Raw genomic sequence first — 27,321 nt, forward strand, 5'->3', positions numbered from 1 at the left:
ACAAGAGCCTGGGGATCTGTCGCAGACACCATCAGAGGGAACTGGAGGGAGTTTGACAAGCTACTAAAAGACTAAACCAAACAGACAACACAGCTGAATACACAGTCTCGTACACAGCAACACTTCCTAGCTAAGCTGAACAGAGTGGCATAGTCAAGCCAATACTGTACATGTATCTATGCAGACTAGACTACACTAAGGGACGTTATCATTGGTTACCAAAAGCATACACCGAGTGTACAAAACATTCGGGACACCTTCCTAATATTGAGTTGCACCCCCTTTTTCCCTCAGAACAGCCTCAATTTGTCGGGGCATGGACTCTACAAGGTGTCGAAAGCGATTCACAGGGTTGCTGGCCCATGTAGACTCCAATGCTTCCCACAGTTGTGTCAAGTTGGCTGGATTTCCGTGATACACACAGGAATCACACAGCATTGCAGTTCTTGACACAAACTGGTGTGCCTGGCACCTACTACCATACCCCATTCAAAAGGCACCTACATCTTTTGTCTTGTCCATTCACCCTCTGAATGGCACACAGACACAATGCATGTGTCAATTGTCTCAAGGCTTAAAAATCCTTCTTTAGCCCGTCTCCTCCCCTTCATCTAGACTGATTGAAGTGGATTTAACAAGTGACATCAATAAGGGATCATAGCTTTATCCTGGATTTACCTGGTCAGTCAATGTCATGGAAAGAGCAGGTGTTCCTAATGTTTTGTACACTCAGTGTATATCTTCAATATATGTTTATATATATGTAAATATTTATATCAAAGTGATTTATTATAACTTTTGGGATTCGCTTTTTTCTCATTCTTTCATAAGTGTTGAAATTTGGCGGAATCAAACGCCATGTCTCGCCTGTCTCCAGAATGAAAAGTTTGTTTTGTAGAGACAAATATGTAAACGTTCCCTCCAAAATATGAGTTGGAAGAGAAAGTCGATAACACGTGTGTGTGTTCTGTTCTTTCTCTTTCACAACAAAACCTGGGCTGTGTTCATTGGGCGCCAAACTGAGGGAAAAAGGACTGAAACAGGGAGGAACTGCCTGAACTTGTCCAAAAAGAAATGCTCGTTTTGCCTTTCCGTTACAAAACATTTTGCCACGGTGTACCCTAATAAATACCACCCAGTTCAGGAGATCAAGACAAGGGGTTTCTGTCAGTGAAGTGTCCTGTAGAGACGGGCTGAGGTCGTCATTTCAAAACAATAACATGGGCACAAATCAGTCGGACGCCTAACTAAACATGTAGCTATTTAAACAAAACAAAAAGTAATGGTAGGGAGAATAAACATAATCCACTAAAAACAGAAATGATACGGAAAATAAATATTAAGAGAGTTTGGGGCCACAACAGGGACAAACAGAGAGAAATAGCCTTAGAAGCTAGATATGATGTCCGGATTGACCTCATAATCCCATTGCCCAATCAGAGGACAGCTTGACGGATGGCACAGACTACAATGCAACAATAAGTCAATTATCTCCCGACCTCAGTGATGGCATGGGAATGGAAGCCCGAGTGCGTGTGTGTGTTTAACCACCTGTTTGTCCTTGTTAAATCTTTCAAATGGCAGCTATTCCATTTCAGGCATTCCTCCGGTGACTTCCTGGAGAATGATGGCATAGGATGCCATGGTCTGATGCCCTATGCCAAACTGTTCAGCCTATGGGGAAAACAAAGACTTGCGTTCTCTATACATTTGGGAAGAGGGCGATGAAATTGGTGACGGGAGCATGTGTGTGTTACTATAAGTTCTGTATATGCTTCTGTACCTGTGTGTTCACATTTGTATGCCTGCATGTGTGTGTGTGTTCGCATTTGTATGCCTGCATATGTGTGTGTGTGTGTTCGCCTTTGTATGCCTGCATATGTGTGTGTTCGCATTTGTATGCCTGCCTGCATTTGTATGCCTGCCTGCGTGTGTGTGTGTGTGTGTGTGTGTGTGTGTGTGCGTGCGTGCGTGCGTGTATCTATATGTCTATAATCCCCCACACTTGTGTTTATGTATCGTCTCCATCTCATATATCCCTGGTCTACTCCGGGGCCAGAGAGTTGAGACGAGAGGAGCAGAGAGCGAGGGAATGAACTAGAGAGTGTCCGACCTATCCCAGTCCATCCCAGGCCGTCCCAGGCCATCCCAGGCTCTAGGGGAGTATTGCCTTACAGAAAACAGTGGTGGTCCCAGGCTGTCATCTTGGTTTGTTTATCTAGGGATCAGCCAGGGTAACTTTCTCAGCCTCCCTCTCCGATTGCATTCTGGGTAGGTGGGGGGGGTTGTCCAGCGAGTTTGGCCCCCTATTGTCCACTGCTGGTTTGAATTCTGGACAGCCACTCACAAACATTCTGGACAGCCACTCACAAACCTCTCGGATAGCTCAGTTGGTAGAGCAGAGGACTGTGGGAAAACACAGATCCTTAGGTTGCTGGTACGAAGGAGGAAACCCTGTTCTCTTGCTTTTGGCCGACTCTCCCAAGGTCTTTTCAGGGGTGCGGGGTGGGGTTGTTTTCTGGCTAATTTGGCTCCTTATTGTCCACTGTTAGTTTGTCCACTGTTACTTGTGTGTTACAGGGGGGCTGAACTCATTTCGTCTTGCTTTTCCACGTCCCGATTGAGAAATGCTAGAAGCAACAAGAGCTTGAAGTGGGTTTGTTATGTTCGTCACCGTTGTGTGTTCCTCTTTACTACATATCCCAAACAGCCACCATACGCATGACGAATGGCTTAGCAACCGCGTGAGGCGGCTGGACAACGCGAATGTGATTGATCAAGAATCCCAAAAGCTCTGACAATGTCCTGCTTTCTAAGAGCATCAGTGTCTTTGATGCCAGTTGTGTTTGCGACGCTTACGTTAGCTGACGAACATGAGGATGCTTGAGTTGGAAAAACCCCAAGCCCTTTTTATAAACACCAAGTCTCCTTCTGTCTATGTATTGTTTTGTCCCGTTAACAAGTCCGAGGTGATGCGTGCGAATGGCTATTTCCACGTCATTTCCTGCCGTCTGTTAATGGGAAGGCTGCAGGTTGATTCTGCTACTAAGGTTGGACAGAACTCCCACAGCACAGCTGTTTTCTGCGCGCGTGACAATTCTCCCAAGGCGCTACCATCACGTGATAGTGGGCAAGTGGACATGATTAGGCATGGCTGAAATCAAAAGCCAACACCATCAAATATCCAATGATTTAGGAACATAATTGTTTTCCTTAAATCTAGAAAATCTGAGGTTTGGAAAAAAACTCACTTTATGAACAAAATTCTATTATTTACACTTTGTAGTCAATTTTGGCACTAGGGTCAATCAATGCCACTTTCAACCAGAGAAGTAGTTTTTTTGGTTGACCGACTTTTTAAACCATAGGAACGGAGTACCTGTATCTGCCAATGCATAGGCAGCACAGACAATAGCCTACTGCTGACACTACTCACAGAGCTACCCTTCAATAGCTCAGTCGGTAGAGTGGTGGTGTGTAGATTAAATAACAGCAATCTTTAGGTTGCTGGTTCAAAATCTGGCTTGAGAGAAGAAATGTTGTACTGCATCTACCTGATGGCACTGCATTCTGGGGATGTTCTCTTTACATTTTGTCCACTATTGGTTTGCATTTCAAATCAAATCAGATGTTATTGGTCACATACACATGGTTAGCAGATGTTAATGCGAGTGTAGCGAAATGCTTGGGCGTCTAGTTCCAACAGTGCAGTAATATCTAACAAATAATCTAACAAATTCACCATGACTACCTTATACACACAAATGTAAAGGGATGAATAAGATGGATGAGCGATGGCCGAACGGCATCGGCAAGATGCAGTAGATGTTATAGAATACAGTATATACATGTGAGATGAGGAATGTAGGGTATGTAGACATTACTAAAGTGGCTTTATTTAAAGTGACTAGTGATACTTTTATTAAATATATTTATTACATTTATTAAAGTGGCCAGAGATTTGAGTCTGTATGTTGGCAGCAGCCTCTCTGTGTTAGTGATGGCTGTTTAACAGTCTGATGGCTTTGTGATAGAAGCTGTTTTTCAGTCTCTCGGTCCCAGCTTTGATGCAATTGTACCCAGTTTTGATGCACTTGTACTGACCTCACCTTCTGGATGATAGTGTGGTGAACAGGCAGTGGCTCGGGTGGTTGTTGTCCTTGATGATCTTTTTGGCCTTCCTGTGACATCGGGTGCTGTAGGTGTCCTGGAGGGCAGGTAGTTTGCCCCCGGTGATGCGTTGTGTAGACCGCACTACCGTCTGGAGAGCCTTGTGGCGGTTGTGGGCGGAGCAGTTGCCATACCAGGCGGTGATACAGCCCAACAGGATGCTCTCTATTGTGCATCTGTAAAAGTTTGTGAGTGTTTTAGGTGACAAGCAAAATTTCTTCAGCCTCCTGAAGTTGAAGAGGCACAGTTGCGCCTTCTTCACCACGCTGTCTGTGTGGGTGGACCATTTCAGTTTGTCCGTGATGTGTACACCAAGGAACTTAAACTTTCCACCTTCTCCACTGCGGTCCTGTTGATGTGGATAGGGGGATGCTCCCTCTGCTGTTTCCTGAAGTTTTCCTGACACCACACTCCGAAGGCCCTCACCTCCTCCCTGTCGGCCGTCTCGTCGTTGTTGGTAATCAAACCTACCACTGCAGTGTTGTCTGCAAACTTGATGATAGAGTTGGAGGCGTGCATGGCCACACAGTCAAGGGTGAACAGGGAGTACAGGAGAGGGCTGAGAACGCACCCTTGTGGGGCCCCAGTGTTGAGGATCAGCGGGGTGGAGATGTTGTTTCCTACCCTCACCACCTGGGGGCGGCCCGTCAGAAAGTCCAGGACCCAGTTGCACAGGGTGGGGTCGAGACCCAGGGTCTCGAGCTTAGTGACGAGTTCGGAGGGTTCTATGGTGTTAAATGCTGAGCTGTAGTCAATGAACAGCATTCTTACATATGTATTCCTCTTGTCCAGATGGGATAGGGCAGTGTGCAGTGTGATGGCGATTGCGTCGTCTGTGGACCTATTGGGGCAGTAAGCAAATTGGAGTGGGTCTAGGGTATCAGGTAGGGGGGAGGTGATGTGATCCTTGACTCTCTCAAAGCACTTCATGATGACAGAAGTGAGTGCTACGGGGCAATAGTAATTTAGTTCAGTTACCTTAGCTTTCTTGGGTACAGGAACAATGGTGGTCATCTTGAAGCATGTTGGCACAGCAGACTGGGATAGGGATTGATTGAATATGTCCGTAAACACACCAGCCAGCTGGTCTGCCCATGCTCTGAGGACGCGGCCGGGGATGCCGTCTGGGCCGGCAGCCTTGTGAGGGTTAACACGTTTAAATGTTTTACTCACATTGGCCACGGTGAAGGAAAGCCCACAGGCTTTGGTAGCGGGCCGTGTCAGTGGCACTGTATTGTCTTCATAGCGAGCAAAGAAGTTGTTTAATTTGTCTGGGAGCAAGACGTCAATGTCCGCAATGGGGCTGGTTTTCTTTTTGTAATCCGTGATTGACTGTAGACTCTGCCACATATGTCTCGTGTTTTGAGTAATTGAATTGCGACTCTACTTTGTCGCTATACTGACGCTTTGCTTGTTTGACTGCCTTGCGGAGGGAATAGCTACACTGTTTGTATTTCGTCATGTTTCCGGTCACCTTGCCATGATTAAAAGAGGTGGTTCGCACTTTCAGTTTTGCGCGAATGCTGCCATCAATACACGGTTTCTGGTTAGGGAAGGTTTTAATGGTCACAGTGGGTACAACATCACCGATGCACTTGCTAATAAACTCGCTCACCAAGTCAGCGTACACGTCAATGTTGTTGTCTGAGGCTACCCGGAACATATTCCAGTCCACGTAATCAAAGCAATCTTGAAGCGTGGAATCCAATTGGTCAGACCAGCGTTGGATTGACCTGAGCATGGGCGTTTCCTGTTTTAGTTTCTGTCTATATGCTGGGAGCAACAAAATTGACTCATGGTCAGATTTGCTGAAGGGAGGGTGGGGGAGGGCGGGGGAGGGCTTTGTATGCAGGGCGGAAGTTAGAGTAGCAATGGTCCAGAATGCTACCGGCTCGTGTCGCACATATGCTGATAGAATTTAGGAAGCCTTGTTCTCAGATTAGCTTTGTTAAAATCCCCAGCTACAATAAATGCAGCCTCAGGATTAGAGGTCGACCGATTATGATTTTTCAACGCCGATACCGATACCGATTATTGGAGGACAAAAAAAGCCGATACCGATTAATCGGCGATTAAAAAAATAAAATAAAAAATATGTATTTATATATATATATCATTTTGTAATAATTTTGTAATAACACACAATTTTGTAATAATGACAATTGCAACAATACTGAATGAACAATGAACACTTTTATTTTAACTTAATATAATACATAAATAAAATAAATTTAGTCTCAAATAACATGAGAACATATGTTAAAACGAATCACCAGCTTTCATGGGTCTTCAATATTCCCAGTTAAGAAGTTTTAGGTTGTGCAGAAAGCAGAGCTTGTCTGCATGGTCCCCTGTCAGTCTGCTCCTCCGCGAAACACAGACCTTATTTGAAGTAGATCAAGACCTTCTCTATGGAAGTCATGAACGGTAAAATAACGAAGGAACCCCTTTCAAGTTCAGCCGCAAGTTATTACAGGAATTATAACGCGTCGACTATTTCTCTCTAAACCATATACCTTTGACTAATCCGGAAACTATCACCTCAAAAACAAAACGTTTATTCAGTTCCGTATTTTTCTAACGGGTGGCATCCATGAGTCTAAATATTCCTGTTACATTGCACAACCTTCAATGTTATGTCATAATTACGTAAAATTCTGGCAAATTAGTTCGCAAAGAGCCAGGCGGCCCAAACTGTTGCATATACCCTGACTCTGCGTGCAATGAACGCAAGAGAAATGACACAATTTCACCTGGTTAATATTGCCTGCTAACCTGCATTTCTTTTAGCTAAATATGCAGGTTTAAACATATATACTTGTGTATTGATTTTAAGAAAGGCATTGATGTTTATGGTTAAGTACACATTGGAGCAATGACAGTCATTGATTGATTGTTTTTTATAAGATAAGTTTAATGCTAGCTAGCAACTTACCTTAGCTTACTGCATTCGCGTAACAGGCAGGCTCCTCGTGGAGTGCAATGTAATCAGGTGTTAGAGCATTGGACTAGTTAACTGTAAGTTGCAAGATTGGATCCCCCGAGCTGACAAGGTTAAAAATCTTCTGCCGAGGCGATCCTAGGCCGTCATTGAAAATAAGAATGTGTTCTTAACTGACTTGCCTAGTTAAATAAAGATTAAATAAAAGGTGTAAAAAAATAAAATAAAATAAAAAGTTTGGCGCCCAAAAATACCGATTTCCGATTGTTATGAAAACTTGAAATCGGCCATTCCGATTAATCGATCGACCTCTACTCAGGATATATGGTTTCCAGTTTACATAGTGTCCAGTGAAGTTCTTTCAGTGCCGTCGAGGTTTCTGCTTGGGGGGGATATACACGGCTGTGACTATAATCGAAGAGAATTCTCTTGGTAGATAATGCTGTCGGCATTTGATTGTAAGGAATTCTAGGTCAGATGAACAAAAGGACTTGAGTTCCTGTATGTTGTTATGATTACACCATGAGTCGTTAATCATAAGGCATACACCCCCGCCCTTCTTCTTACCAGAGAGATGTTTGTTTCTGTCGGCGCGATGCGTGAAGAAAACATTGGCGAGTAATATGCTCGGAAGCGGTGGATTGTGTGCTCGCCTTCTAAGTCTGACCAGTAGGCCGCTCCGTCTGCCTCTCCTGCGGCGACCGCGTTGTTTTGGGTCGGCCTCTGGGATTAAATCCCATGTCCAGGGTAGAGGTCCAAACAAAGGATCCGCTTCAGGAAAGTCGTATTCCTGGTCGTACTGTTGGTGAGGTGACGTCGCTTTTATATCCAGTAGTTCTTGATATATCCAGTAGTTCTCTCAACACTTGAGATTTTCTGGGCTAACAATGTAAGAAATAATACATTAAAAAATGAATTACTGCATAGTTTCCTAAGGACCTAAGGCGACCATCTCTGTCGGCGCCTCTTATCACACTTATCACATTTTGAACAGTGTTAACGCTCCATGTGTGTGCTTGCACACACATCCTCTGCCAGTGTGTGTGAAACCATGGGAATGGTGCACCAGTGCATAGGCCACTCACAGCTTTTAAAGAGCTTTACAATAGAGCTCAGATGATACTGCTGACCTTAAACACACAGTCACTCAAGCCCAGCTACCCCTTTGAAAGCTCAGTTGGTAGAGCAGAGGACTGTAGGCGCAATAGCAGAGAAAACCAAAACGTGCACACAGGGGGGCAGGACCAAGTTTGGGAAACCCCGTTCTATAATACTGCTAACTCTAAATGCACAGTCACAAACACCCTTTCAATTGCTCAGTTGATAGAGCGGAGGACTGTAGGCGCAAGAGCAGGGATCTTTATGTTGCTGGTTTGAAGGAGGAGACTTTTTCCATGGCTTCACTGCATTAATCGCATCCAGCCATCTTTGAATTGGACACACAGGAACATCATCCTTCAGCAGCACATCTGAGCCAGGGAGGAGACTTTTTCCTGCGTCCAATGGCTCTTTTTTGGATCATGTGTAGAGTTTTGATTGGGCCTGAAAATTGAAGCCTGACTGGCCCATAGCCCAAGGATGTTCAGCCCCGTTGGGCTGACAGGTCCCGCTGGGATCAGGCCAAAAATCTAAACTCTAGCCCCCTTTCAACCCCAACACACTGCATTCGGTGAAGGGGTGGGGGGTGTTTGGGCCCCTATAGTCTACTGCCAATGGTTCACTCCCAACGCACACATAATACTGTTGACGCTTTCATTTTTTCTGTTGACTAACTCACAATCACCCCTTCGATAGCTCAATTGGTAGAGCGGCGGACTGTAGTTACAAAAGCAGAGTTCCTTAGGTCACTGGTTCAAATCTGTCTCTAAGGGGAAAACCTTTTTCTGGATCTTGTTCATTTGAATTATATGTACAATTTCAACCTGACCGACCAGAGCATATTGAAGGGGACGTAATGTATTTCACAACATGATGCTAGATGGTTCCTCACCCTGAAAGTAGTCTATGGACCAGGGGAAACTGTAATCCATTGTTCAGTTTTGGGTGGGGATGTCTGGACAGTTTGGCTCCATTGTCCACTAGTGATTGCCCCCTATTGTCCACTCACAGCTCACATTTTTGACTACCCCCACCATCACCCCTTTGATAGCTCAGTTGTTAGAGTGGAGAACTGAATGTGGGAAAACAGAGATCCTTAGGTTGCTGATTCAAATCCGTCTCAAAGGAGGAAACCTTTTCCTCCAGCTTTTGGCTGACTTTTTGATGGTCTTATTGCAGGAATCACTGTGCAGCCCCCTCTCAACCCCAAATGCACTGCTCTCAGGACAGTTTGGCCCCCTATTGTCTACGGCTGTTTTGCATTCTGGAAAGATGTCACACTCATGCACGGATACACACACACACACCGTATCCATGCATACACTGCCAGTGTGTTCAACCATGAGAACACCCATCTGTGCCAGCTCTGCCAAAGTCCACATGCCACTCACAACTCAATGCTCACAGTCAATAATGCTGATTGTAAACACAGTCACACAAACACCCCTTTGATTGCTCAGTGGGTAGAGCAGAGGACTGTAGGTGAAAAAGCTGAAATCGGTCTCGAAGGAGAGAACCTTATCCTCAAGCTTTGGTAGATGTTTTCAAGGCTTCATGGTAGGAATTACAGCCATCTACTTTTGATTTGGACACAGGAACATACTCTTTCACATACACCTCTGAGCTATGTTCCTCACCTGTCTAGAGCGGAGGACTGTAGCTGATACAACCGCAATCCTTAGGTTGCTGGTTCAAAGGGAAAGTTTTCCTGCATCCAATAGCTCAGTTGGTTGGATCATTTGTTGCTAATATCAGGGTTGTGGGGTTATTCCCCATGCCACTTAAAGTCACATACTGAATATGTGCTTACTGTATTTCACATTGGATAAAACCATTTGCTAATTACCTTTTTAACAATAATCCATCTTGCACAGAATAACAGAACACACTTGCATCATGACTCATTTACAGGTCAAACCAATGTGGTATAACCACATACAGTGGGGAGAACAAGTATTTGATACACTGCCGATTTTGCAGGTTTTCCTACTTACAAAGCATGTAGAGGTCTGTAATTTTTATCATAGGTACACTTCAACTGTGAGAGACGGAATCTAAAACAAAAATCCAGAAAATCCCATTGAATGATTTTTAAGTAATTAATTTGCATTTTATTGCATGACATAAGTATTTGATCACCTACCAACCAGTAAGAATTCCGGCTCTCACAGACCTGTTAGTTTTTCTTTAAGAAGCCCTCCTGTTCTCCACTCATTACCTGTATTAACTGCACCTGTTTGAACTCGTTACCTGTATAAAAGACACCTGTCCACACACTCAATCAAACAGACTCCAACCTCTCCACAATGGCCAAGACCAGAGAGCTGTGTAAGGACATCAGGGATAAAATTGTAGACCTGCACAAGGCTGGGATGGGCTACAGGACAATAGGCAAGCAGCTTGGTGAGAAGGCAACAACTGTTGGCGCAATTATTAGAAAATGGAAGAAGTTCAAGATGACGGTCAATCACCCTCGGTCTGGGGCTCCATGCAAGATCTCACCTCGTGGGGCATCAATGATCATGAGGAAGGTGAGGGATGAGCCCAGAACTACACGGCAGGACCTGGTCAATGACCTGAAGAGAGCTGGGACCACAGTCTCAAAGAAATTCATTAGTAACACACTACGCCGTCATGGATTAAAATCCTGCAGCGCACGCAAGGTCCCCCTGCTCAAGCCAGCGCATGTCCAGGCCCGTCTGAAGTTTGCCAATGACCATCTGGATGATCCAGAGGAGGAATGGGAGAAGGTCATGTGGTCTGATGAGACAAAAATAGAGCTTTTTGGTCTAAACTCCACTCGCCGTGTTTGGAGGAAGAAGAAGAATGAGTACAACCCCAAGAACACCATCCCAACCGTGAAGCATGGAGGTGGAAACATCATTCTTTGGGGATGCTTTTCTGCAAAGGGGACAGGACGACTGCACCATATTGAGGGGAGGATGGATGGGGCCATGTATCGCGAGATCTTGGCCAACAACCTCCTTCCCTCAGTAAGAGCATTGAAGATGGGTCGTGGCTGGGTCTTCCAGCATGACAACGACCCGAAACACACAGCCAGGGCAACTAAGGAGTGGCTCCGTTAGAAGCATCTCAAGGTCCTGGAGTGGCCTAGCCAGTCTCCAGACCTGAACCCAATAGAAAATCTTTGGAGGGAGCTGAAAGTCCGTATTGCCCAGCGACAGCCCCAAAACCTGAAGGATCTGGAGAAGGTCTGTATAGAGGAGTGGGCCAAAATCCCTGCTGCAGTGTGTGCAAACCTGGTCAAGAACTACAGGAAACGTATGATCTCTGTAATTGCAAACAAAGGTTTCTGTACCAAATATTAAGTTCTGCTTTTCTGATGTATCAAATACTTATGTCATGCAATAAAATGCAAATTCATTACTTAAAAATCATACAATGTGATGTTCTGGATTTTTGTTTTAGATTCCGTCTCTCACAGTTGAAGTGTACCTATGATAAAAATTACAGACCTCTATATGCTTTGTAAGTAGGAAAACCTGCAAAGTCGGCAGTGTATCAAATACTTGTTCTCCCCACTGTAGGTGGGGGTGAAGTGACAATGCATTGATAATTAACAGCGAGTAGCAGCAGTGTACAAAACAAATGGACGGATGGATGGACAGGCTGGGGGGGGGGTTCAATGTTCAATGTAAATAGTTCGATGGCCATTTGAATAATTGTTCAGTAGTCTAATGGCTTGGGGGTGGAAGCTGTTAAGGAGCCTTTTGGTCCTATACTTGGCGTTCCGGTACCGCTTGCCGTGCGGTAACAGAGAGAACAGTCTATGACTTGGGTGACTGGAGTCTCTGTCAATTTTATGGGCTTTCCTTTGACACCGCCTATTATATAGGTCCTGGATGGCAGGAAGCTTGGCCTCAGTGACGTACTGGGCCGTACGCACTAGCCTCTGTAGCGCCTTATGGTCAGATGTCAAGCAGTCGCCATTCAAGGCGGTGATGCAACTGGTCAGGATGCTCTCGATGGTGCAGCTGTATAACTTTTTGAGGATCTGGGGACCCATGCCAAATCTTTTCAGTCTCCTGAGGGGGAAAAGGATTTGTCATGCCCTCTTCATGACTGTCTTGGTGTGTTTGGACCATGATAGTTGGTTGGTGATGTGGACACTTGAAACTCTTGACCCGCACCACTACAGCCCCGACGATGTTAAGTACTGGTCCCCTTGGTGAGGTCATACACACACACACACAATATTTATATTTACCAAGTAGAATCCTTTTTCCTCCTATGTATTTGGAATACATTCAGTTCAGTGGCAATGCAATTTTAATCGCTATGGTACTATTTTCACAAGTATGTGATGAATTTTCAAAACTCTTTGTACAAAACTCCAAACTGGTAACACTTGTAACCCAGCCAGTCTTCCATTCAAAATCTTTCATTGCGCATTGACCCAAAATATATGTTTACTGTGAAATATAATGAGTACATTGGTTTCTCGTCACGAAACATAACATAATGATATCTTCTCAATTTAGTTATTTTAACAAGCAATAAAAAAATGTAATCTCTTTGGGACTATTTTCACAAGTATGTGGTGAATTTTCGAAACTCCAAACTGGTAACACTTAGGGGGCACATAGGGGGCACAGGGGTACGTGCCCCCTCAGATTTGTATGTCTGTAAAGTAGACACATAAAACTTATAATATACACTCGAATGTACTACTATGATGATGACTATTATGATTTCACTTCACAGTACGTTTAAAAAAAATCTGATATTGACAAGCACAGAAATGTACTGTATGTAACAAATCAATGTTTATTGGTCACGTACACAGATGTCACAGAACGTGCAGTGAAACTCTTGTGTTTCTAGCTCCTACAGTGCAGTAATACAATAGCAATACAATACAAATACGATACTCCAGAAAGTCCAAAACAAGAAGGAAATATATCCCTATGCAGTAAACATCCCAAATTAAGTTGCTGGGGTGTTTTTGATGGGGGTGGGTTCACACTAAAATTGCATTGGCCAATACAGTATTGTAATACCAAAATATATGCTATTTACGTAGCAGACAATTTTATACAAAGTGCCAACAGTCCACACATTTTGATATGTGACCGCAGTGGTAATCGAACCCACAACTCTGTTGTTGCTAACACCATGCTCTTATGAACTGAGCCATGTACAGGACCACTTCGATGCATAAGTACAATACAATACTGTTAAATATAATACGCGATTACAATACAGGTGGAAGAGGTATGATTGCCATTCCCTCTTACAGGCCATTGATGAGATCATCACACCCCTTGATTTGTTCTACATTTTGTTGTGTTACAGCCTGAATTCAAAATGTATTAAATATACTGTATTTTCTCTCACCCATCTACATATAATACCCCATAATGACAGAGTGAAAACATGTTTATAGAAATCGTTGCATATTGATTGACATCCCTGAGTCAATACATGTTAGAATCACCTTTGGCAGCAATAAGAGTTGTGAATCTTTCTGGGTAAGTCTCTAAGAGCTTTGCATGCCTCGATTGTACAATATTTGCGCATTATTACAATTCTTCAAGCTCTGTCAAGTTAGTTGTTGATCATTGCTAGACAGCCATTTTCAATTCTTGCCATATATTTTCAAGCCGATTTAAGTCAAAACTGTAACTAGGCCACTCAGGAACATTCAATGTCTTCTTTGTAAACAACTCCAGCGTAGATTTGGCCTTGTATTTAGGTTATTGTCCTGTTGAAAGGTGAATTTGGCTCCCAGTGTCTTCTGGAAAGCAGACTGAACAAGGTTTTCTCTAGGATTTTGCCTCTTAGCTCCATTCCGTTTCTTTTTATCCTAAACTCCCTACTCCATGCCGATGACAAGCATACCCATAACATAATGCAGCCTCCACCATGCTTGAAAATATGAAGAGTGGTACTCAGTGATGTGTTGTGTAGGATTTGCCCCAAACATAGCGCTTTGTATTCAGGACATAAAGTTATTTTCTTTGCCACATTTTTGCCAATTTTACTTTAGTGCCTTATTGCAAAAAGGATGCATGTTTTGGAATATTTTTATTCTGTACAGGCTTCATTCTTTTTACTCATTTAGGTTAGTATTGTGGAGTAACTACAATGTTGTTGATCCATCCTCAGTTATCTCCTCTCACAGCCATTCAACTCTTTTACTGTTTTAAAGTCCCTATTGGCCTCATGGTGAAATCCCTGAGCGTTTTTTTCCCTCTCCGGCAACTGAGTTAGGAAGGATGCCTGTATCTTTGTAGTAATTGGGGTATTGATATACCATCCAAAGTGTAATTAATGACTTCACCACTCTCAAAGGGATATTCAATGTCTGCTTTTTTTTACCAATAGGTGCCCTTCTTTTGCGAGGTATTGGAAAACCTCCCTGTTTTTTGTGGTTGAATCTGGATATATCAAATATATCAATATATTTGCCTGTATTTACTCCACAAAAATGAAATTCTAATTAGCTGCTAATGTAGCTATCATACAGAACTACAAATGCCATGATGTTCTGAATGAGACTGCCAAATTGAGTAAAAGGTAAGAATCTCTGGATTAACTATCTAATGTTACCTAAATTTAGTATTGAATAAATTGTCAACATTTCCTTAAATTGAAAATTCTGTTAACGCTCTTGGTCAAGTTTTAAATGTACACAATACCTGTTAGCAAAGGTGTCAGCTAAAGATGACATGCAGGGGCTTGCAGGGATTTGTAGTCTACTTTGATGCTAATTAGCATTTCTTTTTTTAATCTGAGAGTAAATGGAGCTAAATATATTGATAAAAGTCACCTTGTCCTAGAAAGATTTACACGGTTATTAAAACGTTACACCAGGGTAAGTATACACAAAACACAGCTCTTATTTTAAGTGTTTCTTAAATCCCCCGTGGGAAAACTGAATGGTGGAAAAACGATTGGAACCCTTTCCCTGTGTATGACCGCTAGGTTTTATGGGTATTATGACACGTCCACAGTGTACACCACTATACTTATTGACTCAAAACATTTGCGCTTTAAATGTTTTATTAATATTGTGGCAGATGGCAGAGAGAGGTGAGGGGAGTGGTGATTGAAGGGAGATATCTTGCAGCTCGCTGGCTCCACCCCCAGAGTCTTAAATGGACTTCCTGCCACAACGAGGCAAGCCGGTGGATCATTAACCCATTGAGGATAAGAGAGGACGCGGGCTGCACAAAGAGGGTAAGAAGCGGGAGAATTACCCGTTGCAAATGTCACTAATAAATTCCTAATTTGCATTGTAGTTGTGCTCCTTGTGCGTGTTCGGTTATTGAACTTGGTGACGTGGAAACCCCACACCCTTGAGCCTTCTACAATATATACTGATGTACTGCATTTTTTTTTCTCACATAATTCCACTTTGACTTGATGGGTTATTGTGTGTAGGCCAGTGACACAACATGTCAAGACACTGTATATCATCAGACTGAAGTGTATGACATGGAAGGGAAGGAGAAAATAATGTCTGATATGCTCCCAAATGTGATTTACCCGAAAGAAAGAGGCCATGATAGACTAAGAATGGTACATGTAGAGTACAGCCCGCAAACCCAAATGACCCCTTGGGGTTTCCTCCATTCAGCCTGTGGCCTGGATGTCTCCCCACACTTCTCCTAGGAGACAGCTTTCTGTTCCATCTTTACCAGCTTTCCCCATCCCTCTCTTTCCACAACCAACACTCTTGACTTCTCTCCCGCTCTTCTTCCTCCTCTCTTTCACTGTCTCTCACTTTCTACATCTGTCCATGTCTCTCTCTCCACTTCCTCCGCTCCCGTTCTATATCTATCCCTGTCTCTCTTCTTATTGCATACCAAGTGATGTCAGGGCTAATTAAACAGAGAGAGAGACTAAGACAGATCCAGCCCCTCATATACTACAGTGGACTGTCTTAGTCTCTAACTTTAACTGTCTTAGTCTCTAGCTCTAACTTTGTCACAACTTGAAGGGACGCTGTTTTTCTCCGCTGTAATCCTGTAATCATTCAATTATTCACATTTGATTTCAAAATGCTCGTTTATTTTTATTTATTTTTATAAATACGGATGTTGCTTTGGAGTTTGTTGTTGCGTGGATTGTCATCCAATCCCACGACTGTAAACACATTTGGCCTAAACTATACACGTGGCAGAGGTTCTCAGAGGATGGGATGCACTTAATGACAGAGAGACAGAGACCGCGAGAGAGAGAGACAGAGACCGAGAGAGAGAGAGACAGAGACAGAGACCGAGAGAGAGAGACAGAGACCGAGAGAGAGAGAGACAGAGAGAGAGAGACAGAGACCGAGAGAGAGAGAGAGAGAGAGAGAGACAGAGGCAGAGAGAGAGAGAGACAGAGAGAGAGAGACAGAGACCGAGAGAGAGAGAGAGACAGAGACCGAGAGAGAGTGAGGGGGGAAGTGAGCATGAGTGAGCGATAGAGAGAGGGGAGAGGGAGGTCAATTGAGTCCATCATGCCGCTGTGTGTGATCCGGTATCTGAGGCTCACACACAATCAGAAAGAGGAAGTGAACAGTCGCCAAAGACCACCAATCATATTTGAGTCACAATGGATGCACCCACTGCACTCAAATTCCTTATGAATGAACTGCAATACTAAAGAAATATAAACATAAACATTAAAACAATGCCTATAAACATTAAAACAATGCCAGAAGCACACTAACGGTTGTTCAGTTGGCGCCTTTTTGAGGACAGTGGGGATTGTATGTTGGCAGTCTAGTGGGCACCAGGTGAAGCCACAGGGCGTGGAGAGGACAGAGGGAAATGAAGAGAAAGGGTCATGTAATGACAAGGAGGTGACTTGGGGATAGGACAGGTTGGGATCTACTCTCCCAGTAGCTGTTGTCTGCTATTTCAACTGAGTACAGCGTACAATCCTTTTAGGGCCGCTTTCACCTTGATATCAAGGGGGGAAATGACTATAGCCGTATCATAGTGCCTCTATGACATTAAAAACAGCATCTGAGAAATTATGCCATTTGTGAAAATTATACGAATTGTGAAATTCCTGCGATCCCAGTCATGGATACTTGGACTATAAAGTAATAGTGCAGCCATGATGGTTGACAATTACACTGTGTTTCCATGGTGTGTGTGTGTGTGTGTGTGTGTGTGTGTGTGTGTGTGTGTGTGTGTGTGTGTGTGTGTGTGTGTGTGTGTGTGTGTGTGTGTGTGTGTGTGTGTGTGTGTGTGTGTGTGTGTGAGAAGAATGCTTGTGTTGCTCAGCGGTAATGCTGCTATCAGCACATTATGAAGACCTGGAAAGAAAGACAGAGAGGAGTGGGGGGGGGGGGAAGAGGGCTGAATGGAGGAGAGGAATGTTCCCTGTGTCAGAGAGCAACATCATCAGCTAATGAAGATCAGTCTTGCTGAGTTAGCAACCAATCGTTGACGGGGATCGACTCCCTGCCAAGGTGAAAAACATGTTGAGTTGTCCTTAAGACACAGATCTAGGAACAGCTTACCCTCCCAAATCCTCATCTCAACCACTAGAGTGAAAAACGCATAACTGACCTTAGACCACAGTCTGGAGGCAATTTAAATGTACTCCAAAATATGACAGCCCCCCCCCCACACACACACACCCCTCCACACGCAGGCACACACACACACACACATAAGAAAGATCAATAACTGTGGTGTGGATGAAGCCAGCCAGTGTAATGTGGTTGTCTACCTTCTCCCCTCATGGTTTTAGCCTGTCTTGTCATTACTGCCTTATGGGGGAATGCTAATAACAAACTGCTGGGACTGAAGATAATGGAAACTATGGCCAGTGGGACTAGGAGAGGGATTCTATTCACTATGCTAGGGGGTCATCTGTATAGTCTAAAATAAGTGTGGGGCTGTGTGAGTGGATGGGGGGGAGGACTAGGATGCCTGTCTGTCATATTTTGGAGAAGATTTCAATTAAGTGGATGGGGGGTGATAGTTTTACTATCCTTGTGGGGACCAGAAGGGTCACTTCCTCATCTCCCCAGTCTCAATAAGAGAGGGAATGTGTAAAAAAAAAAATCCCGCGAACAGAGAGGGGAGAGAGAGAAGAGAGAACAGAGAGGGGAGAGAGCAGAGAGAGAGAGAGAGAGAGAGAGAGAGAGGGGAGAGAGCAGAGAGAGAACAGAGAGGGGAGAGAGGGGAGAGAGCAGAGAGAGAACAGAGAGGGGAGAGAGCAGAGAGAGAGAGCAGAGAGAGAGAGCAGAGAGAGAGAGCGGAGAGAGAGCAGAGAGAGGAGAGAGAGAAGAGAGAGCAGAGAGAGAGGAGAGAGAGAGGGGTGAGAGAGAAGAGAGAGAACAGAGAGAGAGAGAACAGAGAGAGAGCAGAGAGAGAAGAGAGAGATTAGAGAGACAGAGAGGGGAAGGGTAGACACAGGAAAACATGGCTCCCTGCAGAGAAAAGGCTGTGCAACCACTGCACAACAGCAGAACCTGAGACGGAGCTGCATTTCATGACAAAATGTCAAAAATATAAAACAATTAGAGAGAGTGTCATTTCCCCAAATTTGAAACCCTTATTCAAGGTTTCAAAGACCTCTCTGATGAGAGTAGGCTACCACCCTGTTGGGGGAGGACGCAGAGAGCTGTGGGTTGGCAGCGCACTACATTGCTGCCTGCCATAAGATGAGGGACAGTGTCTGACAGACCAATCAACCTACACATGTCCTCTACTGTATGTTTATTGTTATTGTTCAAAGTATGGTTATTTTGACCATTGGTTATTGTTGTTACTGTTGTCCCGTTGACAATTTTGATTCTTATTATTTTCATATTGTAAATATCCAAAGTAAGCTTTGGCAATATGTACATTGCTACGTCATGCCAATAAAGAGAGAGAGAGAGAGAGAGAGAGAGAGAGAGAGAGAGAGAGAGAGAGAGAGAGAGAGAGAGAGAGAGAGAGAGAGAGAGAGAGAGAGAGAGAGAGAGAGAGAGAGAGAGAGAGAGAGAGAGAGAGAGAAGAGAGAGAGTTAGAGAGTTAGAGAGAGAGAGAGAGAGAGAGAGAGAGAGAGAGAGAGAGAGAGAGAGAGAGAGAGAGAGAGAGAGAGAGAGAGAGAGAGAGAGAGAGAGAGAGAGAGAGAGAGAGAGAGAGAGAGAGAGAGAGAGAGAGAGAGAGAGAGAGAGGGGAGAGAGGGGAGAGAGATAGGAGAGAGAGAGAGCAGAGAGAAAGAGGAGAGAGTGAGAGCAGAGAGAGAGAGGAGAGAACAGAGAGGGAGAAGAGACAGCAGTAAGACAGAGAGAGAGGAGAGGAGAGAGAAGAGAGATTAGAGAGAGAAAGAGAGAGAGACAGAGAGAGAGAGAGAGAGAGAGAGCAGAGAGAAAGAGGAGAGAGTGAGAGAGCAGAGAGTGAGAGGAGAGAGCAAGAGCAGAGAGAGAAAACAGAGAGGGAGAAGAGACAGCAGTAAAACAGAGAGAGACGAGAGGAGAGAGAAGAGAGATTAGAGAGAGAAAGAGAGAGAGACAGAGAGAGAGCCCGTGGTGTGTGAGTCAACTACTAAACCGTTTGGGATAACTTCCCAGTGTAAAACCACAGCATCACAATAATTAATTTAATAACAACTCTACATAACACACGAGTCGGCAGAAATCCCAGAGACATAGCTACTGGTACGTCGACAGTACAGTCTACAGTACAGTCTACAGTACACATCTACGGTACATGTCTACAGTAGTCTACAGTACAGTCTACAGTATAGTCTACGGTACACGTTTACAGCACATTTGACAGTATAGTCTACAGTACAGTCTACAGTAGACAGTACACGTCTACGGTACACATCTACAGTATAGTCTACAGTACAGTCTACAGTATAGTCTACAGTACAGTCTACAGTACAGTTAACAGTATAGTCTACAGTACAGTCTACAGTACAGTCTACGGTACACGTCTACGGTACACGTCTGCAGTAGTCTACAGTATAGTCTACAATACACGTCTACAGTACAGTCTACAGTATAGTCTATAGTATAGTCTACAGTACATGTCTACAGTTCAGTCTACAGTCCAGTCTACAGTACAGTCTAGTCTACAGGCCAGTCTACAGTACAGTCTACAGTACAGTCTATAGTACAGTCTACAGTACAGTCTACAGTACCGTCTACGGTACACGTCTGCAGTAGTCTAAAGTACAGTCTACAGTACAGTCTACAGTACAGTCTATAGTACACATTTACAGTACAGTCTACAGTCCAGTCTACAGTACACGTCTACAGTATACGTCTACAGTCCAGTCTATAGTACACATTTACAGTACAGTCTACAGTACAGTCTACAGTACACGTCTACAGTATAGTCTACAGTACAGTCTATAGTACAGTCTACAGTACAGTCTATAGTACACATTTACAGTACACATTTACAGTCCAGTCTACAGTCCAGTCTGCAGTACGAATGAATCAAGAAAGATATGTGAGGGAAAAGAAAAACCAGAGTGAATCTTCCAGAAACCCCTGTACAAAACGTTCTAATTGTTTTGCTTTTCACTGCAAAATGAATAGAGGTGAACAGAGGAATGTTTAAAAGAAGGGATAGAGAGATGGGGGTGATATTGAAGAGTGGGAGGGGGAGGGGAGGGGGGGGGGTTAAAAGGTGTCAGTGAAAGGTGACCCGGCATGGTAGTCGTGTGGTTTGGGTCTTTATCGTTGTGTTCTATAAAGACATGGGACAGTCCTTTATACAGTCCAGCGCTTTGTGCTACCCTTACAGTTCCACTCTCCCCGGGTCCCCACTGTACGTAGGAGTGTGGGGGGGACATAGTGTGTGTGAGAGGGGTGAGTGATTGTGTCTGTGTGTCCACTGTGTGTGTATGTGTGTGTTTGTGTGTGTGTGTACATGTGCATATACAGTATGCGTGTGTATCTTGTGCGTGTGTATAGAGCCGAGGACCCAAAGTCATTGTCCCATTGGGGCATGCCACTTTGCCAGAAACAATTTGTCCCTTAGCTGGGCTGTGTGTGTGTGTGAGTGCATGCATGTGTTGCCTCATGAATACCAAGCAGGCAGCCAGACCCCAGGTTCTGGGTCTGCATACTTGGACGGACCCTGCCTCTAAACCTGGCAACTCACCCACTTCACTCTCTCTGGGGGCAATTTAGACAAAGGCTACCCTGCATGTCCAGTTCAAGGACTTCAGTTCTTTTTCTCCGCCAGTTTCCTTCCTCTCCGCTAGTTCAGTCAAGATATCTGTAGTTCAAGTCAGAGCCAGACAGGATCATATGCTCTGTCTGAATCACAGTCTCTCCCTACTGCAACCCCAGACTCCCAATACACCACATCACAACAGACTATAGCTGTTGGCTAACACCCTCCATAGAAACTCAGTGAGACGAAGAGAAAGAGGAAGGGAGAGAGACAGAGAGTTCAGTGTATAACTAAATGTAACTCCATATGAGACCCAGTAAAGCCAGTAGTCAGACAGTAAAAGTTACCAGTAAAGGTTGCTGGAGCAGTGTGGTATTCAGACCACATAAAGACAGTCTGGTGGTTCTGGTCCTGAGGGTGCAGCCAGAGACAGACTGGACATATGAATGGTGTTATAGCAACAAGATCTCCCGGACTCACTTCATTATTCAACGTTTGTCCATGGGGGGATAAACGTCTATGGGTAAAGTGATAGTAGGTAAGGGTTAAGGTTGTTAAAACAGAAAAAAACTTGACTGTTAAGCATTTAAAAAATGACAGTTAAGTTTAGGCAATAATTCCAACTGTTTAAGGTTAGGGTTAAGGTTTGGGATAAAGTTAAAACAGAAAAAATAAAAATGAGTGCCTAGCACCGGGATTGAACCCGCGATGCTTGGGACCTGGACAAACGTTGAATACTGATGTTTATCTCGTGTGATCGTGTGAGAGAAACTCAAGGACTTCGCTTCGGGTGGGATGGCCTCATTCACGTAAAACCACTCAGCTAACACCACAGGGAGTGTGTGCTTCTACTCACCGTAGCGGTCAGCGTGGGCCCATGGAGCTGAGCGTGTAGTATGGCCTCATTCACGTGCCCCCTGACTCCAAGCAGGGCCAGTTCCAGGCTGTGTTGTCCGGCCACAGCATTGGTCAGTTCCTCCAGAGCCGCCACATACCTCCGCCAGGGCCCGTCCAGCTCGGCCACGCTCGCCAAGCACCCGCGCATCACGTTCAGGCAGTAGCCCACGCACGGCTTGATCAGCGTCAGCCCACGGCAGTGCGAGCAGTACTGCATCTTGGTCAAGCCACGTAAACACTCTTTGGTGAAGGAAACGTGTTCGGTGGCGTTCATGACTTCGGTGCCCTCGGCGAGGGCCAGGGATAAGGCTCGCCCGGCGCCCAGGGTGCGCCCCAATTCCTGAGCGAGCGTTTCGGGGTGGGGGCCGAATGGGTTGACGTCCTGCCGTGTGGCGCGGAGACACTCGCCCCGCTCGCCGGACAAGCCACCATGGACGCCCACGCCCGGGTTGACCAGGCGCCCGTAGACGAGCGGGAAGAGGTTGTCGTGGAAACGGGCCACGGCAGCTTCGAGGGAGAGGTTGTGTCCGCCGATGTAGAGGGAGAGGGAGGAGAACAGGGCGTTGACATGGGGGAGGGCCTCCCGGGAGAGGGGAGAGTAGGTGTCTTCCAGCAGGGAGGAGAGGTGGCCCTGGGAGAAGGAGAGCAGGTACTGGAAGGTGTCTGGAGGGAGGGGAGGGAGAAAGGGGGGGAGAAGACATCAGGGCCTGGTTACATTTACGTTAATAAAATAATGACAAAACAGAGTATTTAGGCAGTGTAGTATAGAGCGCATTCAGAAAGTATTCAGACCCCTTGAATTTTTCCACATCTTGTTACATTACAGCCTTATTCTGAAATGGATTAAATCGTTTTTTTCCTACATCAATCTCAACAATACCACATAGTGACAAAGCAAAAACTTTTTTTAGATTTTTTTGCAAATGTATATATTTTTTTTTTAAGTATTCAGACCCTTTACTCAGTACTTTGTTGAAGCAACTTTGGCAGCGATTACAGCCTCAATTCTTCTTGGGTATGACTTGGCACACCTGTATTTGGGAAGTTTCTCCCATTCCTCTCTGCAGATCTTCTCAAGCTCTGTCAGGTTGGATGTGGAGCGTCACTGCACAGCTATTTTCAGGTCTCTCCAGAGATGTTCGATCGGGTTCAAGTCCGGGCTCTGGCTGGGCCACTCAAGGACATTCAGAGACTTGAAGATGAACCTTCGACCCAGTCTGAGGTCCTGAGCACTCTGGAGCAATGTAGTTGTAGAAACATCTCAAAGATGATCAATGGAAACAGGATGCACCTGAGCTCAATTTGGAGTGTTATAGCAAAGGGTATAAATAAGGTATTTCTGTTTTTTATTTTCTATAAATTAGCAAACATTTCGAAAAGCCTGTTTTCACTTTGACATTATGGGGAAGTGTGTTTAAATTGCTGAGGATTTTTTATTTATTTAACCCATTTTAGAACACGGGTGTAACGTAACAAAATGTGGAAAAAGTCAAGGGGTCTGAATACTTTCCGAAGGTACTGTATATTCAAACGCACCATAAGTTTATCTTTGCACTACTTTCATTTAAACTGTCTATCTAATAATAACACAAGTCTGCCGTGCAGAAAAGAGGTCAGAGAGGATCCTTTCTACCTCATCTCTTTCCCGACTAAGCTTGTGTGTATCAGTCTCTTGGAGTGTGTGCTCTCTCTCTCAATTCAATTCAATTCAATTGTGTGCTCTTATCTGGAGCAATTCAATTCAAGGGGCTTTATTGGCATGGGAAACATGTGTTAACATTGCCAAAGCAAGTGAGGTAGATAATATACAAAAGTGAAATAAACAATAAAAATTAACAGTAAACATTACACATACAGAAGTTTCAAAGCAATAAAGACATTACAAATGCCATATTATATATATACAGTGTTGTAGCAATGTATAAATGGTTAAAGCACACAAGTTAAAATAAATAAACATAAATATGGGTTGTATTTACAATGGTGTTTGTTCTTCACTGGTTGCCCTTTTCTTGTGGCAACAGGTCACAAATCTTGCTGCTGTGATGGCACACTGTGGAATTTCACCCAGTAGATATGGGAGTTTATCAAAATTGGATTTGTTTTCGAATTCTTTGTGGATCTGTGTGATCTGAGGGAAATATGTGTCTCTAATATGGTCATACATTGGGCAGGAGGTTAGGAAGTGCAGCTCAGTTTCCACCTCATTTTGTGGGCAGTGAGCACATAGCCTGTCTTCTCTTGAGAGCCATGTCTGCCTACGGCGGCCTTTCTCAATAGCAAGGCTATGCTCACTGAGTCTGTACATAGTCAAAGCTTTCCTTAAGTTTGGGTCAGTCACAGTGGTCAGGTATTCTGCCACTGTGTACTCTCTGTTTAGGGCCAAATAGCATTCTAGTTTGCTCTGTTTGTTTGTTAATTCTTTCCAATGTGTCAAGTAATTATCTTTTTGTTTTCTCATGATTTGGTTGGGTCTAATTGTGCTGTTGTCCTGGGGCTCTGTGGGGTGTGTTTGTGAACAGAGCCCCAGGACCAGCTTGCTTAGGGGACTCTTCTCCAGGTTCATCTCTCTGTAGGTGATTGCTTTGTTATGGAAGGTTTGGGAATCGCTTCCTTTTAGGTGGTTGTAGAATTTAACGGCTCTTTTCTGGATTTTGATAATTAGTGGGTATCGGCCTAATTCTGCTCTGCATGCATTATTTGGTGTTCTACGTTGTACACGGAGGATATTTTTGCAGAATTCTGCATGCAGAGTCTCAATTTGATGTTTGTCCCATTTTGTGAAATCTTGGTTGGTGAGCGGACCCCAGACCTCACAACCATAAAGGGCAATGGGCTCTATGACTGATTCAAGTATTTTTAGCCAGATCCTAATTGGTATGTTGAAATTTATGTTCCTTTTGATGGCATAGAATGCCCTTCTTGCCTTCTCTCTCAGATCGTTCACAGCTTTGTGGAAGTTACCTGTGGTGCTGAGGTTTAGGCCGAGGTATGTATAGTTTTTTGTGTGCTCTAGGGCAACGGTGTCTAGATGGAATTTGTGGTCCTGGCGACTGGACCTTTTTTGGAACACCATTATTTTGGTCTTACTGAGATTTACTGTCAGGGCCCAGGTCTGACAGAATCTGTGCAGAAGATCTAGGTGCTGCTGTAGGCCCTCCTTGGTTGGTGACAGAAGCACCAGATCATCAGCAAACAGTAGACATTTGACTTCGGATTCTAGTAGGGTGAGGCCAGGTGCTGCAGACTGTTCTAATGCCCTCGCCAATTCGTTGATATATATGTTGAAGAGGGTGGGGCTTAAGCTGCATCCCTGTCTAAAATTGGCAAAAAACACACACATTTCTTCACACAGGGTCGTGGGGACCCTGTGTGAAGAAATGTGTGTGTTTTTTGCCAATTTTAACCGCACACTTGTTGTTTGTGTACATGGATTTTATAATGTCGTATGTTTTTCCCCCAACACCACTTTCCATCAATTTGTATAGCAGACCCTCATGCCAAATTGAGTCGAAGGCTTTTTTGAAATCAACAAAGCATGAGAAGACTTTGCCTTTGTTTTGGTTTGTTTGGTTGTCAATTAGGGTGTGTAGGGTGAATACATGGTCTGTTGTACGGTAATTTGGTAAAAAGCCAATTTGACATTTGCTCAGTACATTGTTTTCATTGAGGAAATGTACGAGTCTGCTGTTAATGATAATGCAGAGTATTTTCCCAAGGTTACTGTTGACGCATATTCCACGGTAGTTATTGGGGTCAAATTTGTCTCCACTTTTGTGGATTGGGGTGATCAGTCCTTGGTTCCAAATATTGGGGAAGATGCCAGAGCTAAGGACGATGTTAAAGAGTTTTAGTATAGCCAATTGGAATTTGTTGTCTGTATATTTGATCATTTCATTAAGGATACCATCAACACCACAGGCCTTTTTGGGTTGGAGGGTTTTTATTTTGTCCTGTAACTCGTTCAAGGTAATTGGAGAATCCAGTGGGTTCTGGTAGTCTTTAATAGTTGATTCAAGGATTTGTATTTGATCATGTATATGTTTTTGCTCTTTATTCTTTGTTATAGAGCCAAAAAGATTGGAGAAGTGGTTTACCCATACATCTCCATTTTGGATAGATAATTCTTCGTGTTGTTGTTTGTTTAGTGTTTTCCAATTTTCCCAGAAGTGGTTAGAGTCTATGGATTCTTCAATTACATTGAGCTGATTTCTGACGTGCTGTTCCTTCTTTTTCCGTAGTGTATTTCTGTATTGTTTTAGTGATTCACCATAGTGAAGGCGTAGACTCAGGTTTTCCGGGTCTCTATGTTTTTGGTTGGACAGGTTTCTCAATTTATTTCTTAGATTTTTGCATTCGTCATCAAACCATTTGTCATTGTTGTTCATTTTCTTCGGTTTTCTATTTGAGATTTTTAGGTTTGATAGGGAAGCTGAGAGGTCAAATATACTGTTAAGATTTTCTACTGCCAAGTTTACACCTTCACTATTGCAGTGGAACGTTTTACCCAGGAAGTTGTCTAAAAGGGATTGAATTTGCTGTTGTCTAATTGTTTTTTGGTAGATTTCCAAACTGCATTCCTTCCATCTATAGCATTTCTTAATGTTACTCAGTTCCTTTGGCTTTGATGCCTCGTGATTGAGTATTGCTCTGTTCAAGTAGACTGTGATTTTGCTGTGGTCTGATAGGGGTGTCAGTGGGCTGACTGTGAACGCTCTGAGAGACTCTGGGTTGAGGTCAGTGATAAAGTAGTCTACAGTGCTACTGCCAAGAGATGAGCTATAGGTGAACCTACCATAGGAGTCCCCTCGAAGCCTACCATTGACTATGTACATACCCAGCGTGCGACAGAGCTGCAGGAGTTGTGACCCGTTTTTGTTGGTTATGTTGTCATAGTTGTGCCTAGGGGGGCATATGGGGGAGGGAATGCTGTCACCTCCAGGTAGGTGTTTGTCCCCCTGTGTGCTGAGGGTGTCAGGTTCTTGTCCAGTTCTGGCATTTAGGTCGCCACAGACTAATACATGTCCCTGGGCCTGGAAATGATTGATTTCCTCATTCAGGATGGAGAAGCTGTCTTCATTAAAGTATGGGGATTCTAGTGGGGGGATATAGGTAGCACACAGG

The 27,321-nt window shown here is 44.1% G+C and overlaps 1 protein-coding gene across 2 annotated transcripts in view; it reads right to left on the reverse strand.

The window, feature by feature from the left end:
- Window positions 1-27,321, reverse strand: part of LOC139550910 (glypican-5-like) — a 245,809-nt gene that overhangs the window by 151,377 nt on the left and 67,111 nt on the right. For both annotated transcript variants that reach the window (XM_071362168.1, XM_071362167.1), the window contains exon 3: window positions 22,157-22,860. In XM_071362168.1, the coding sequence (XP_071218269.1) occupies window positions 22,157-22,860 (704 nt within the window). The remainder of the gene's footprint in view (window positions 1-22,156; window positions 22,861-27,321) is intronic.

Source organism: Salvelinus alpinus, chromosome 23 (assembly GCF_045679555.1).
Source record: "Salvelinus alpinus chromosome 23, SLU_Salpinus.1, whole genome shotgun sequence".
Lineage (NCBI taxonomy): Eukaryota > Metazoa > Chordata > Actinopteri > Salmoniformes > Salmonidae > Salvelinus > Salvelinus alpinus.